Below are 14,648 nucleotides of genomic sequence, written 5' to 3' on the forward strand. Positions count from 1 at the left end.
CTTTGCTTAGTCAGCCTTTCAGCCACTGGGTGACAGCCTGAGATGTAAGTTGCAGCCCCTGTCCTGAAAGGGGAGTGAAGACCCTCAGCCCAGCCAGGCTCCAGGGTACCTGGTTGCTTCCCAGTGGGGCATCCAGGTCCCACTACTCCACCTTGAACTCATGGTAAGATGCCAAAAGTAACTCCAGCCAAAAAATGCCGATTTTTAGAGAGCACAAGTTCTGCATTTCATTTACCCTCATTTCTTCTGCATCCTCTTGCTTAGTTTGGGAGCAGGCAAGAAAGGCCCCTCCCTGGCCTCTGTATTTGATGGGGTAGGGGGATGTCTCGACTCTGTCCATTTCTCATTCCCCTCTCCCACGCCGGCCTACCATAATCAAAATCCTCTTCTTGATTTCTTACTGGCTGTTGTGACATGGGAGGGCCAGGCATATTCATCCTTCCTAAAAACTGATATCTGGGAGGAAAACTTAAACTCACTGAGCTACAGAGGGGGCATTTGGGGGCATTTTTCTTCCTGCCTGGTCTACTGTCTTCTTAGCATTGCAAAAAGCACAGATGATAGTTGAAAACCTCAAACTCCCATTGGCTTGACTTTGCCAAGGTGGATATGATATTGGCACAAGGAATCAAATATTCTTAATGTTTATTCCCTCCTCTCTGCTCCACTCAGAATAGATATGGGTTTTCAAACAGGCCCACCAGCTTGATAGCTGGTTTCCTCAAGAAGCTGGGCTTTGCACAACCAAGAGTTATTCTGATAGTTCTTATCTCAAGAGAGTTTGGCATTTGATTTTGCCTGGTTGCTGCTGCTAAGTTGCTTCAGTCGTATCTGACTCTGTGCGACCCCATGGACTGCAGCCTACCAGGCTTCACCGTCCATGGGATTCTCCAGGCAAGAACACTGGAGTGGGTTACCATTTCCTTCTCCAACGCATGAAAGTGGAAAGTCAAAGTGAAGTCGCTCAGTCGTGTCCAACTCTTAGCGACCCCATGGACTGCAGCCTACCAGGCTCCTCCATCCATGGGATTTTCCAGGCAAGAGTACTGGAGTGGGGTGCCATTGCCTTCTTCTTTGCCTGGTTAGTAAACCCAAACCTCCACTTTGATGCCCCTAGAAACAGGCTTGTCGGAGGAGCTAATGCCCATCTGTATCTATTCTCATGGGTGTAAAACTGTTGGGAGAAGCATCAGAAAAGATCTTGTTCAAGTCATGTAGAGCCCCCTCTGCACCAGAGCTCAGTGGCTCTGCTGACACAGGCTGGTGAGTGGAGAAGGGGCCTTTAACCCTCAGTTTGTGGGTGATCCTCACGTTGTAGGCTCTACTTCTGGATTCTTAATTCTGCATGCCTGCTTTCTAACTTTTAGAGCTCTGGTCCTACATTCCTTCATGTCATAGGCCTGGGGTCTTGGCCTGTGTGTGCTGTCCACTCCTAGGCAATGCAGAGGTGAGAGACAACCAGGAGAAAGGCCATCCCAGCCAGCTGGGTAGGGGAGGCATGCAGCATTTGCCAACTGAGAGCTCGAGCGTGAATTTCTAAAGATCAGAGACGTGTTACAGATGATCCTAAGAAGGTGACTGAGCCATCTTGGATTAAACTGAAGGGCATGCGTTGTTGGCTTCTAGAGTGAGTCAGGTCCCACTCTGGGCCTGATCGCATTACAGGAAATCCTGCTCCAATCAAAGTCCCCATTTCCAGGCTCCAGGCATGGCCCACCTTTCTTCATTCTGTAGAAGAGCATAATGTACAAGGACACTCCCATGCCGTGGGAGAACTTGGATGTGCCCTTGGTTTTGTTAGAATGGATTTGACCTTGGTCTTGTAATGGGACAGGATCCATGCGATTATCTAATAAGAGGGGCCAGGGCAGACCAGGGCAGCATTCATATCCACTGAAAAGACAAGGCAGACAGCTCCTTTGTCCAGCTTGAGAAATCTGATGAACTGTTGGATCAGCCAGTAGCTTGGATATCTGAGAGTGCTCTGGTGGGCCCCAGACCACACAGAGGTGGGTCTGCACAACACCTGTGGGCCTGGCTGCATGGCCCACAGAACTTGCTTCACTCCAGAGTTTGTGGATTTGAAGAGCAACCACTACTTTTATTTTTGAACCCTAGATGGATGACTGGGTACCATGATGTGTTGAGCAGAGTTTGCTCTATGTTCTTTGGTGAGCCCCAAAGTAGGGTTGATGGTGAAGAACTAAAGTCAAATTAAGGGAAAGGGAGTGAGCAGGGTACAACCCCCTTACTCTTGGAGTTACCAACCCTCAGGGAAGCCCAGCTGAGTGAGGAGAATCTAGCAGCTTGTCTGTGGTAGGCCTGAGGTCCTTGTACAGTGGCTCCCAGACCGAGTGACCCACTGAGCCTGGGAGGAAGCAAGTGAGAAGGCAGGGTCTTTAACAGCAATTGATTCAGTATTCCCAATTAGGGGGCAACTGGCTTCCCTGACCCAAATTATGTCTGAGACCAAGAATTCTCTCATGGCAATGGGAGAATAAGGAGCCCCCCTTCCTGGGAAAAAAAAAAAAAAAAGACAGGTTTCAAAAAGCTCTGTGCCTCATGTATTCTAAAATGTCTGATGGCATGATAGGAGCTCAACTCTTTTTGAAATGTGACTTCTGTACTCCAAAAACCTTGTTGATTTCTCAGCGTAGGCAGTCTGAAAATATTCACCGTTTTACCAGCTATACAGTGTAGAGCAGGGGTAGGCAACTACTTTCCTAGGTTAGCGAGTGAACCCATTAGGCTTGCAGGCTCTGTGGTCTCTGCTGGGCAGCACAAAGCAGCCAGCAAGCAATAAGGAAACAAATGGGCATGCCTGCATTCCAGTAAGCTTCATTTACTGACACAGGCAGTGGGCTAGAATTGGCCCAGGGGTCCTAGTTTGTCCGCCCCTGCTCGAGTATAAAGAAGGTTGCATTGCTGTGGTCATCCCTAGAAAAGATATGTGAAAACCATCCTCTGCAACCCCACCGGCCTGTGAGATGATGCGGGCAGGACTCGGGTCAGCAGCTGCAACATTCCATCTATTGCCGTTTAATGCCAGAGATGCAGGAGACTTTCTGAGAGTGAGAGGGGCCTTGTAGACCTACATAGCCTGGAGTAGTTTTTTCTGGAAGGTCACATCTCTGTCTGTGTGTAAAAGACTTGTAGGAGAACACCCTTCTCCATGACTCATGCCGGGTTCAGGGCTGCCACCATCACAGCCAAAGCAGGCAGACAAGAAAGACACAGGAGCTCTTTGATGGACAGAAGCGTAAGGATAAAAAGAGATGATGGAGGTAGAAGAGCTTGGATAAATGGAGCTGATATTTTCTAGAAGAGATGATGTCCACATTAGGCTATCACAAGTAGGTGATGTCACTGCCCAAACATCTTTGGGTTGCAATTGTCCCTTTTAGCACTGAGCAGGTACAAATCTTACATTCCATCAAGGTTATGGAGACACATTTTATTTCCTCATGTCTGCCATGCCAAGTCACTGATGGCTATTTCTTGGTATGTGGGAATGTTAGCTTGGAAGGCAGTTCTGGCAATTTAGTGGTGACATCCCATCACTGTGGTCACACCCTTCCAGTTTCTACCCAGTTCGCCTCCTGATAGAAAGCTGGTGCTTCAGAGTAGGAAGTGTCTTACCACCTCAGGCTTTGGCTAAGAAATGGCAAATGTCTGTGGTTAGTCAGGGGTTTCCAAGCGAGCTGTGGCTGGCGTGTGTGCCACTGTGAACACTGCATATGTATGTATGAAGGCACCCAAGCACAAGCTCCCGGTGCATAGCCTATGATAGGTGGCACGTTTTTTGGTCTCGTGGATAATTCTAAGTTTTAAGGTGTGGCCCTGAAGCCAACAGGTTCTAATGGAGAAAGAAAATTAGTTAAATGGCACAGAAAGAGAACCACCAAATTGAAATCTACCAAGTGTACAGGTGCCCAAGTTCAGCCAACACTTGGGAGTGCAGTGAGCCTAGGAGGCCCAGGGAATCTCTGCCATAGGGTCTTGTCTCTAGAGCTGCCATGCTTTATTTAAAGCCAAATGAGCAATTATCCTCCTCTTCTCTTCTTCCTGAGCTGACTCTTACTATCAGCTTACAGACACTGTGGATAAAGCACAACTTTTGCACTCCCTTTCTTTGCCCAATTTTATCATTTCCAGGTTGGCTGTTGACTTCCATTGTCCAGCCTGCCCCCAGTCATAGTGCATGTCCAGGGCCTGACGTTAGACCTCAGTAGGGAGGACCAGTTGGCTTGTTCTGAAGTCCAGGGGCAGATCCTTTCAGTTAATGCAAATCACCGCCCCATCCTGCCTGCTCTGCCCCTGCGCTGGCTGCAGAGCCTTTCCCTTTGTCTCTGGTGGGACAATGTACAGGTGCTATCCCCTTGGGTCTCCCACAGAAACCAGCGCCCTGGACAGGCTCTCCCCTGGCCCCATCCAGAGCCTCACCGGGTGCGGCCTCTTTGGATGACAGCCCTCTCCAAACTCTTTCGGCATTCTACTCCTCCTCCCTTTCCTTCTGTTTAAATTAAATGGGAATGCCACTGATGTGATGTCGTTTGCACTGCAGGATGACAGAACTGTTGTGTGAATACCATTGTATTTGCCAAATGGTCCACTCGTCATTTCAGAACAAACAAATGGATGGTGTCTGTAAGTCGGCAAACACTGGTGACATTTAGCCTTGTTTATGTTCCTTTCCTTTTGCTGCATATTTTTGGCTCCAAAAGCTACTGTCTGAATCAACAGTGCCTCCGAAGCAGAAGTCTGGTAGCTTTCATTTTGGTTGCCGTATCCATGTTCTCTTCGGATCGCATGATACCTGTTGCCCAGGATCAAGCCTGGGTTGGGAGAAGAGACCAACCAAACTCTTTGGTTCAAAACATACATGCCTGTATACAGTAATTTTTCCTCCCCAATGATGACTTCAAATTGGGAGAGAGGAGAATGCCAAGTGAAGAGAGTGTTGTCAGAATGGACATCCACATCCCTGGGGAAATGCAAGTTCTCCAGGCAGGCCCAGCCACCGCCATGTGCAATAGGAGCAGGGTGACCCTATGTGTATCTTGAGTGCTTTGGGGGACCCTGGGCTTAAGCTTTGGGGTCTGCCTTCTGAGGCTGCTGAATCAAAGTGGTGGTTGGCATGGACAGCCATCTAGCTACAGACATCTTAGCTGCTGAAGGAATCAGGTTCTTTCTTCTTTTTATTCAGATGTTATGTGCCAAGCCCAGGTTTCAAATAAGTAGTAATTATCTCCTATTTCTTAGTTCTGATCAACAGCGCCTCTGCATCTAATTGCCAACCTGCTCTAATCACATAGACTATTCTTGCTTTAGCCAGAGATGGAAGGACCAAATTTTATAAATATTGCTTTATTGTCATCATTCCATTAAACAATTAGGGAGTGTGGCCCTGCCCTTGCTTTCAAATGCCTCTAGCCCACATGGTTTCTGGATTGTTTAATGAATCTGCACATTTTCTTGCAGGTAAGTGACACCCCCTGTTCTAGTCGGTCTAGCTGGATTTGCCCTTGTCTGTTCGTGCTCCTCGGTGGCTCTCTGCAGCTTGTTAATCGTGTAAAGTCAAGAGAAGAATGTATACACATATGTGTGTTGAATAAATAATTACTATTGGCATAGGTATGTGTATACACCACCAACCTACAGTATATATAGCAAAGAATCAGGGAGACTAAAAATACTGCCCCATATGTTCCACTATTAGCGAAGGATGGTGAAGGCTTAGTAACCTGAGCGAGAGAGAAAATTCCCTCAGAGTCATGAAAATTCTGCAGAACAAACACGGGTGGATTGGAGTCCCTTCACCTGTGGAAACCCTGTTGGGGGGGCTTCCGCTCAGCACAGCTTCTAGAAGCGGGCCCTGTGATGGTCTCGGCATTACTGCTTGTGTCCGATTGTCCTGTATTTTGTAACACTTTAGAAGAATACAGAAAAGTGCAGTAATTCTCTTTCTCCATAGTATTTAAGCAGTAATATTGCTAGTTTAATATTGTGTCAGGTCGTCACGTTAACCAGGAACAGATGACGGTAAAATACCAGTGAACAGCACCTCAACATCTACTCCTTAAAAACGGTGATTGAAGCAAAATGTGTAAACTTGTACTGGGTTATCGTGTGCTTTGGAATAGAGTATTGTTGAAGTAATTAGAAGATATATGAAGGTGTTCCTGGTAATGAAGGCATGTAAGTTATAATAATTGTAGCTTTCTGAATAAGTGTCAAACTATATCTCTAAGTGTGCTGTATGCTGAGTTACAAGTTAGGTCATTTATGAATGGAATGTAAAACAATACTAAAAATGCTTCAATAACTTATCTTGGTATTGCTAATAAAAAAAGCTGTGAAACATTAGTGCAGTTTTGAGTCATTATGTTAATTCACTCCGCAACACCCTCCACCCTTGACATCCCTCTGTCTGTTGGAAGCCTCAACAGGACATTCAGGGAAGCTAGAGGTGCTGTCCCATGGGCTGTTTGCTGGGTCACCTGCCATATTTTCCACCCATCTTTAGGAGGCTCCAAGAGTCACAGCTCCTAAACATACAAATGTCAAGGCACCTCCCCATTGGGTGGGGTGACCGTGGTGGGTTTGGGGAGAGCATCTGTGTGCACAAGTGTCTCTCGGGTGGGTGATCAGACCCCACGACAGCTCACAGGCCCCGTGTCCCTCATCCCCCATGTGGAGGACGACACACGCCTGGCCTTGGTCCAGCAAACTTTACCATTTTCTTTCCGTCCTGTGAAGCATAGTTTTCCATGGAGAGGCCCTTGGAATTGCTGGAGTGTGCAACTTCATCCACTGTGATATTTTGGTCGCGCCCTTGTCTGTTGTAACAGGCTTCTGCCAGCTCCGCCCCCACCCCCATCACAGCAGGAGGCACAAAGCAAGGATTTCACTTTTCTTTTGTGATCGCTTAGGTTTTTTTTTTTTTTCGTCCATGAGCTGGACTTCAGGCACTTGCCACTTCAACAGTGTTACCAAGCTTCTCTAATTGGGCGTGTTTTGTAAACTTCTAAATTCCATGCACATGCTGCTGCGTGGCTAACTGGTCCTGGGGGTGGGGGAGGTATTATCATTGTTTGACAGAATCCCAAGCCCCAAGCATGGTCCCCCCTTCTCCAGATAAATGAAGTGTCCTGTGTACAAGGGAACGGAAGCCCAGAAGCGTCCACTGGAACATACCTGGCCCATCAGTAGGTCAACCTTGTCACCTTGACTGCTGAAAACATTCCCTTCAGTAGGTCTCATGGAAATTGTTCAAGTAACCCCGAAGACCATAGAGTACAGGATTAGGTTGTGTCTTATTGGAGATAAGAAGTGAAAGTGAGAGATTCTGAAAACAGGATACTGTTCCATGAAGCTGAGAACATGCATTGTGGGTTCTGATGGAAAACTTGGTGGACGCCCACATGCCTAGCCAAGGTATAGCGAGTGACCCCAGCCACATTCACCTGGACCAGCTTTGACCAGCAGTGTGTAGGCAGAGCCTGAACTGAAAGAAAGACTCCGGGGGTTTGGGGATCTCATCTTTGTTTCCAATACCACCTGAGTCTGGGGAACTGCCCTGGGACAAGAATTCATCCCTGCCCTTTCCTGGGTCCCTGATGGCTCCATGAGCCCTGCATCACCTCCTCACACACACCAAGCCTCTGTGAGCCTGTTCTCTCCACCGGGGCCTGAAGCCACGTTGGGTTTTAGAAGCTACCTTTGCAGCTCCCAAGGAGGGGCTCACCACTATCCACTCTGTGAAGGGGCACCCTCTTTACCCCTTGGCCAGGGTGCAGTGGGGACCAGAGGGCTCTGTTGAAGGGCCCGGGGTTGAACACATAGTCCCTGGCACTGTTCTTCATTTACGGTCATGTTGTACACTGTGGGAACCCTTGCCGAGACCACCATTCCAGCAGGGAAGGGGCTGGGAGTCCAGTGCAGCGTGAACGGCCAGGTCTTGGCAACAGAGGCAGAACCGCTGCAGGAAACAGATCATCCTGGCTCCTTGTGCTGACGGCAGGAAAGTTCCCTGGAGCCCCCTATCCAGGCGTCTATTTCCCTCTTCCCTCCACGAGGGCTCGATTTCCCTAACGGGGTCTCCATATTTCCACTTCGAAAGCAGGGGTATTTCCTGGGTTGCTCCCCCAGGGGAGCTTCTCAAGCTTAGAGGAGACATTTGTGGATTCTCTCCTCCAATTCTTTATGAGCCGCCCCCAGCCTCCTACCCTCTCTCATTTCACAACCCTCCCTCCTCTGCCCCCTTCTTCCCCACCTCCCTCTCATCCCCCTGCCTCTGGGAAAGAACTCCTTTCTCACCAGCTGAATGTTCTTGGGAACATCCTGTCTGTGGCTGTGAGGGAGCTGGGTGCATCCAGGCCTCCTGGATGAGCTGACTTCATTTCACAGCTCAGCGTGGGGGCCGGCGGTCCTGTTTCTGGAAGCCTGCCTCCCCCTCCCCATCCCCACATGGCATTACAAAAAGCGCAACCTGTTTGGACTCAGATTTGGGGCAACCCCAAGCATCCCCTATGACTCTACCCTTGGCCTTAAAGCCTAGACCCTTCTAAGCAAGGACGGCCCACTGGTCTGAGGTGGAAAGAGGGGAAAGGAGTTTCAAGGAGGTAACTGTGCCATGAGGTGGGATAGACTGAGGGGGAGAAGGCTTGTGCAGCTCATGGTGAAAACTAGTCTTCAAGTCCACTTCTTCAATTACTCATGTTTTGAAGAAACTCAGATGTTTTGGTGGAGGGGAAAAGAGTCCAAATTTTGGGAGACGATTTCTTCTTACCTATAGTCACTTTTTCTCAAAGAAACATCATGATGAGTGAATTACAGCCCTAAGTATGCAGCTCAACATGTACAGTGTTATCTGTGCAGGAGCGGATTTTGTCTCTAGAGCAAACTGCATTCTCAAGGTTAAAGTTGGGGAACTCTGCACAGCAGTTTCATGAGCAAAAGTCTCCATCTGTGCACCCAGAAATTGGCTGGCTGTATGAAGGGTTTGTCGTTCATGCTCTTTGTAGAGTTGTTCAGACATACCCATCTAATGGTAACCCACTGCTCACAAGGTTAAGTTTTCTTTTTGAACTTCTGTTGTTGTCGAATTAATATAATATACTCTCAATTATCCACAGAAAAGGAGAAAGGCAACCAAGCGGGGAAAGCAAATTTGCAATTAATTTACCAAATTATTGCTCTTTTTATATGATGGACAAGTTGCTTTTCTCTTTGGAACTCAAGTGTTTCGTATGTCCTGGGGGGAGGGCTGGGGCAGTCGCAAGAACAAGCCACCCAACTTGTCCCTGCACCTAGGGACCAGGTGGAGGCAGGTGTCTTACTGGGGTGCAGAGGCCTCAAGGTTTAACTGGGGGTTCACAGAATGTTGGCCTCTTTCTTGTCAATGCGAGTCCATTAATCTTCTCAATCTTTCTAGAGCCCATGGCTGACCTACTCAGGGTCTCACCAGAGCAGAGCCTGACATGAGTGCGGTGCAGTTTGTTGAGGTGGGGGGGGCAGTCCTGGGAGGCATGTTTGAGGGTGCTGACAGAGCTGCCACTGATCAGGGACTAGGCATTGTCCCCTGGGATCCTCTAGGACACGATGTGACATTCACCTCAGAATGACCCCTGAGGGCTGAAGAAGCTGGGGCATTTATCCACCAGCTCTGCAACTCTCAGTAGTTGAGAGTCACTACAGCTCACCCTGGAGAAGGCAATGGCACCCCACTCCAGTACTCTTGCCTGGAAAAGCCCATGGATGGAGGAGCCTGGTGGGCTGGAGTCCATGGGATCACTATGAGTCAGACACAACTGAGCAACTTCACTTTCACTTTTCACTTTCATGCATTGGAGAAGGAAATGGCAACCCACTCCAGTGTTCTTGCCTGGAGAATCCCAGGGACGGGGGAGCCTGGTGGGCTGCTGTCTATGGCGTCGCATAAAGTCGGACACGACTGAAGCGACTTAGCAGCAGCAGCTGGTCACCCAACAGCGAAACAGTCACAATCAAAGAGAAACAAGAGGCCACTGGCATCCTGGGGAGCCAGAGGGGAAGGGGTCGGGCACAGACAGCATCCAGCACAAGCCAGAACCCCTTGGTCTAAGGATTTTTACATCTGTGGTGCACTGCAGAGGGTCACGTCTTCCAGAGCCCAGGGTGAGGGCAGATTCATACTCTAAGGTGGGACGCTAACTGCAGATTTTAAATATTGGGACACGCACTCAGCTTAGGGCCAGGCTTTCTGGAGGCTGGATGGAGGGCTGGCCCGGGGGTCAGAGGACCTACAGTGTCTACAGCAGTTGTGCTCCAAGGAGCTTGGACAAGTCCCCTCAGTATCCTCTTGGGTCTCAAATTCTATGGCATTCAGGATCCCTGTTTCCTTGACTTTTCTGGTGACTCTCTAAGACTCCATCTTTTCTAGAGTCCTCATGAGCACTCAGTCTTGCAGGGTCCCAGGTGTGGGCACCAAGTTGGTCTTCCCACAAGTACATGAACATGTGGGGTTTCAGTCTGAGAATGGGGCATATGAATACTTGCTTCTTCATCAAGACATTTTTATTAACTCGTAAGAAGAGCATTGAGGCATTTCCCTTCTAATTCTAGAAGTTGGTCAATTTTTCTTTTTAAAAGAGGGAGTCAATAAAAGTGGATCTTTGGGTTCATAATAGTGCAAGAAAAATCTGATTATTTAACTTTTTTTCATTTTACCACCTATTGTATTCACAGTGGAGCTTGAGTATTTTCATGATGATAAGGTTTCCTCAAGTGCTTTACTGATATCAACTTGATAATCCAAGGTGCCCTTCTTGGGTGTGACAGTATGTAGTCCCTCTTGGGAGCCCCCACTCCCACCCAACACTCCAACCCAGTAAGGGAAAGGTGGGAGGTAGGAAGAGAAGAGGGGTCATGCTGTGCTCCATCTTGCATGTACGGGGCCTGAGGAACAATTCACATCCCTTTCCATACCTGCAACCCTTCCACTCTTCCATCCTCAGCATTCCTGTGGCCACTCAAAGTCACTGTTGGCTAGCAAGCCCCTGAGTTTGGGACAGTGTGCACTATCTCCAACTTTGAACTCCTCCATTCCTTGGCTTTTGTTTAATTAAAAAAATTATCTTGGAGTATAGTTGATTTACAATGGTCTGTTAGTTTCAGGTATACAGAAAAGTGATTCAGTTATACATATCCATTTATCTATTCCTTTTCAGGTTCTTCCCCCATATAGGTTATACAGTGTACTGAGTAGAGTTCCCTGTGCTGTACAGTAGAGTTAGGGTTGATTGCTCTCGTTTTGTCATCCACCAAAGGATACACTTGTGTGCCCTTGTACATCCTCAAGACAATAAAATGAATTTGAATGAGTAAGTTGGAGGTTGGCAGATCATCCACATTCCAGTTATTTTAGGATTTCTGCTGCCATGCAGGCCCCAGGCAGGGTTGCCATGAAGACTCATACTCCCTAAGACCTTGACAAGTGGGGAGAGAATTTGGGTAAGGTATTGCAGAGCATGGAGCCCCTCATGCTTGCCAATCTGTACTTACCACCTGAAGGCCTCTGTCTAGACAGCCTCACTGGGATTCCATCTCATCCACGGAGAAAGGTGTGCTGGGGTTCAGTGATCCCATTCCTGGGATGTGCAGACATCACCCCTATTGGCTCCAACTGAACTTTTTTCTTGTTTTTTTTCTCATGCTGCAAAGGGTTTAAAATTAGGAGATTAAAAAAAAAAATGTCCAGTGGTCAGCTAGCACGAACAGGGTTCTTATACAGTGGCTTTTGCTTTTATATGGAAACTTTGGGCTTGAAGTGTCATCTCAAAATCAGATTCAGGCAATTCAATTTAAATCACCAGGGGGATTTTCTTGAGAACTTTGGGATAAATGCCCTCACAAAGTGAGTAATCCTGTCTCCTTTGCACAGGTGCGTGCCTGGACTTCTTTATTGTTGGGCAGCTCTGGGAAGCCCCAGCTCTTTTTCATGACACAGGAGATGTATGGGTGCAGAGGCAGGAGAGGGTCTTTGGATTTGGGGTGGGGCATGAGGGGTTTCCTAGTGGTGGGAAGAGGGGTTCCTGCAGGCACAGTGCTTCTGGTTGGCCTTGTTCAGACATGATGGTCCGAGATAGCCGGGGAGCAGGTGGGGCATGTAGGCCTCCAAATCTCCTGACTCTACACCAATCCAGAATCTGGAGGGGTGGGCCTGGGATGGGAGGACAGCCAGCCACCATGAGACCAAGAGCAGGAAGGACCAGACAAGGAGAGAGGGGTGAAGAGCAGTGAGTCAGAGGTGTGGATGAAGAAAGGAGAGAGGTGAAGGTTGGAGTGGAGAGTAGGGGGAAGGCGTGAAGAGGGGAAACTGGAGACCTGGGGAGATAAAAGGGTAGGAAGGAGATGGTGAGAGAACAGAAAACCAGTATGAACAGACTAAAAGAAATATGATGGAGATGGCATCTGGAGAGGGGAGGAAAGTGGGAAATAGAGTGAGGAAGAGGAGAAGAGCCAGCAGAACGGAGAGCATGGCGGCAGGGAGGAACCTTCCCGAAGCCACCTGGGGTTTGGAGGTGGTCAGAGGGCCTGCTGCCGTGGGCAGGGCGAGGGTGACGGGCAGGGGCCAGGGGAGGCTCTAAGTGTAGCACCTGGCGGCCCAGGCCAGCTTCCCAGTGGCGCCCTCCCCCTGCTTCCCACCACCAGCTTCAGGAGGAAACGCTGCAGCTTAATCAGAATTATTTACAAGATAATGGTCCATTGTTTGCACTAAGACAGATGTTGACTGTGGGAACTTTGTGTTTTATGCTCCTTTCCCTGCTCTGCCTTCACTGGGTACAGATGGGATCGAAGTCATGTGAGTTATTATTCCCCGAATTGGAAATTTGGAGGCGCCTTCACCCCAGCCTCTACTTGGCTGGCCTGCCGAGCTGGGCTGGCTCCAGGCAGGCAGGCAGCGAGCAGGGACAGTAGCTGCTGGTGGCAGGGTCAGCCAGGGCCTGTGGTCCCCCTCCCAGCCCCTCGAGGCAGCCTGTGATTAAGAAAGTCTTGTTTCATTGAGGGGCGGGTCAGAGCAGTAGCCTTTTCTGGTGGACAGGAAGGGCACTCACTGATTAAGATGCACTTGTTGTTTGTTGAGTCAGGAGGTCACAATTGACATCTCAAGTGAAGGTGGCCATCTGGCCTTCTTCTTGCCAAAAGGAAAGAGCAGTCCCTCTGGGGTGGGGGCTTTGTATTCCCCCTTTATTTAAACTTATGAGAAGGCTTCCTCTCGTCTTCTGGGGTCACTGGGAGGGCCAGATCTGGACTTGTGATTCTTTCATTCCTCCTCTAAGGTTGGGGTTGGCTGGATGAATGCCTGTCCCACCTACTCACCTGGAGAGAGCCTGTCCTGAAGGAGGAAAGATAGGGTGGCATGGGAGGATGTGCCTGTCATGTCTCACTCCCAGCCTCACCTGCAGACAAGTGGGCCCCTCCAGTGTCACAGGTCCAATGCCAGCTGGTCCTTCTTCAGCCTTTCTGGTTGCCAGTCACTTCTGCATAACCAGACTCACCTGTTTAGCAGAACCCATCTTATGCATGAGGCCACCGAGGCCACAATATGTCAGGTGACTTGCCCAGGGTTCTTTTTCTACTCGTTGGAAAAGCCTTCCAACTTCTCAAGCCATGAGCATCCCATTAGAGAGCCTCCCTGAGCCTCAGCTTAGTGCATGCACACAGGTACCAGGCGCCTGCCTGGCAGCTTAGGGACCGCAGTGTATGCAAATACCTGTCCGGAGCTGTGCTGTAAGCCTGGCGAAGAGTATGTGCTAGATAATAGAGGGTTTCAGCTACATTATTCCATATACAGTTGACTCGTGACCACTGGGCTCCACTGGTGGCTCAGATGGTAAAGAATCTGCCTATAATGCAGGAGACCCAGGTTCAATCCCTGGGTCAGGAAAATCCCTTGGAGAAGGGAATGACCACCCACTCCAGTATTCTTGTCTGGAGAGTTCCATGGACAGAGAAGCCTGGTGGGCTACAGTTCATGGGGTCACAAAGAGTCACACAGGACTGAGCGACTAACACTAAGGTGACCGATTAGGGTACTTGGGGTGCTGATGCCCTACACAGTCAAAAGGGGTATAACTTTTCACTCCCCCAAACTTAACTACTAATAGCCCACTGTTGACTGGAAGCTTTACTGATAACTTAAATAGTTAACGTATATTCTGTACATTATATGTGTCATGTATCATATTTTTATAATAAGGTAAGCTACAGCAAAGGAAATATTAAAAAAATAAGAAAAAATACATTTGCAGCACATACATATATTTATTTAAAAATATCCTTGCGTAAGTGGACCCGAGCAGCTCAGATCCACATTGTTCAAAGGTCACCTGTATTGCATTTCCAGTATCAAGCTATGACAAAGAAAAAAAAATCAAAGTAATACAATATCATAGAGTCATATTTGAATGCTAAAACCCCCAGTAGTGGAAACGAGAAAGCCACTTTCACGACAGCTGAGTGGAATCAGACCTGCCATTTGGATAGCCCGAGAAAGTCTGATGGCCATTGCTCCTAACACTGCCCCCGCCCCCTGGATTCCTTGAGAGGTTGCCAGAAAGCAGTTGTAACTGGAGGTTTTGTCCCATTCTAACCCAGCATCTTGC

The 14,648-nt window shown here is 48.6% G+C and overlaps 1 protein-coding gene across 7 annotated transcripts in view; it reads left to right on the forward strand.

Annotated features, from left to right (window-relative positions):
• Positions 1-14,648, forward strand: part of ZNF536 (zinc finger protein 536) — a 449,550-nt gene that overhangs the window by 300,046 nt on the left and 134,856 nt on the right. The window contains exon 9 of one of the 7 annotated variants that reach the window (XM_070770893.1): positions 4,565-6,366. The exons of 5 other annotated variants lie outside the window; for them this stretch is intronic. In XM_070770893.1, coding sequence (XP_070626994.1) covers positions 4,565-4,569 — 5 coding nt within the window. In that variant the 3' untranslated portion in view covers positions 4,570-6,366. Of the gene's footprint in view, positions 1-4,564; positions 6,367-14,648 lie in introns of those variants that run through there. One more of the 7 variants, XM_070770892.1, reaches the window with a different exon arrangement.

The sequence above is a fragment of the Bos indicus genome, chromosome 18 (genome assembly GCF_029378745.1).
Source record: "Bos indicus isolate NIAB-ARS_2022 breed Sahiwal x Tharparkar chromosome 18, NIAB-ARS_B.indTharparkar_mat_pri_1.0, whole genome shotgun sequence".
NCBI lineage: Eukaryota > Metazoa > Chordata > Mammalia > Artiodactyla > Bovidae > Bos > Bos indicus.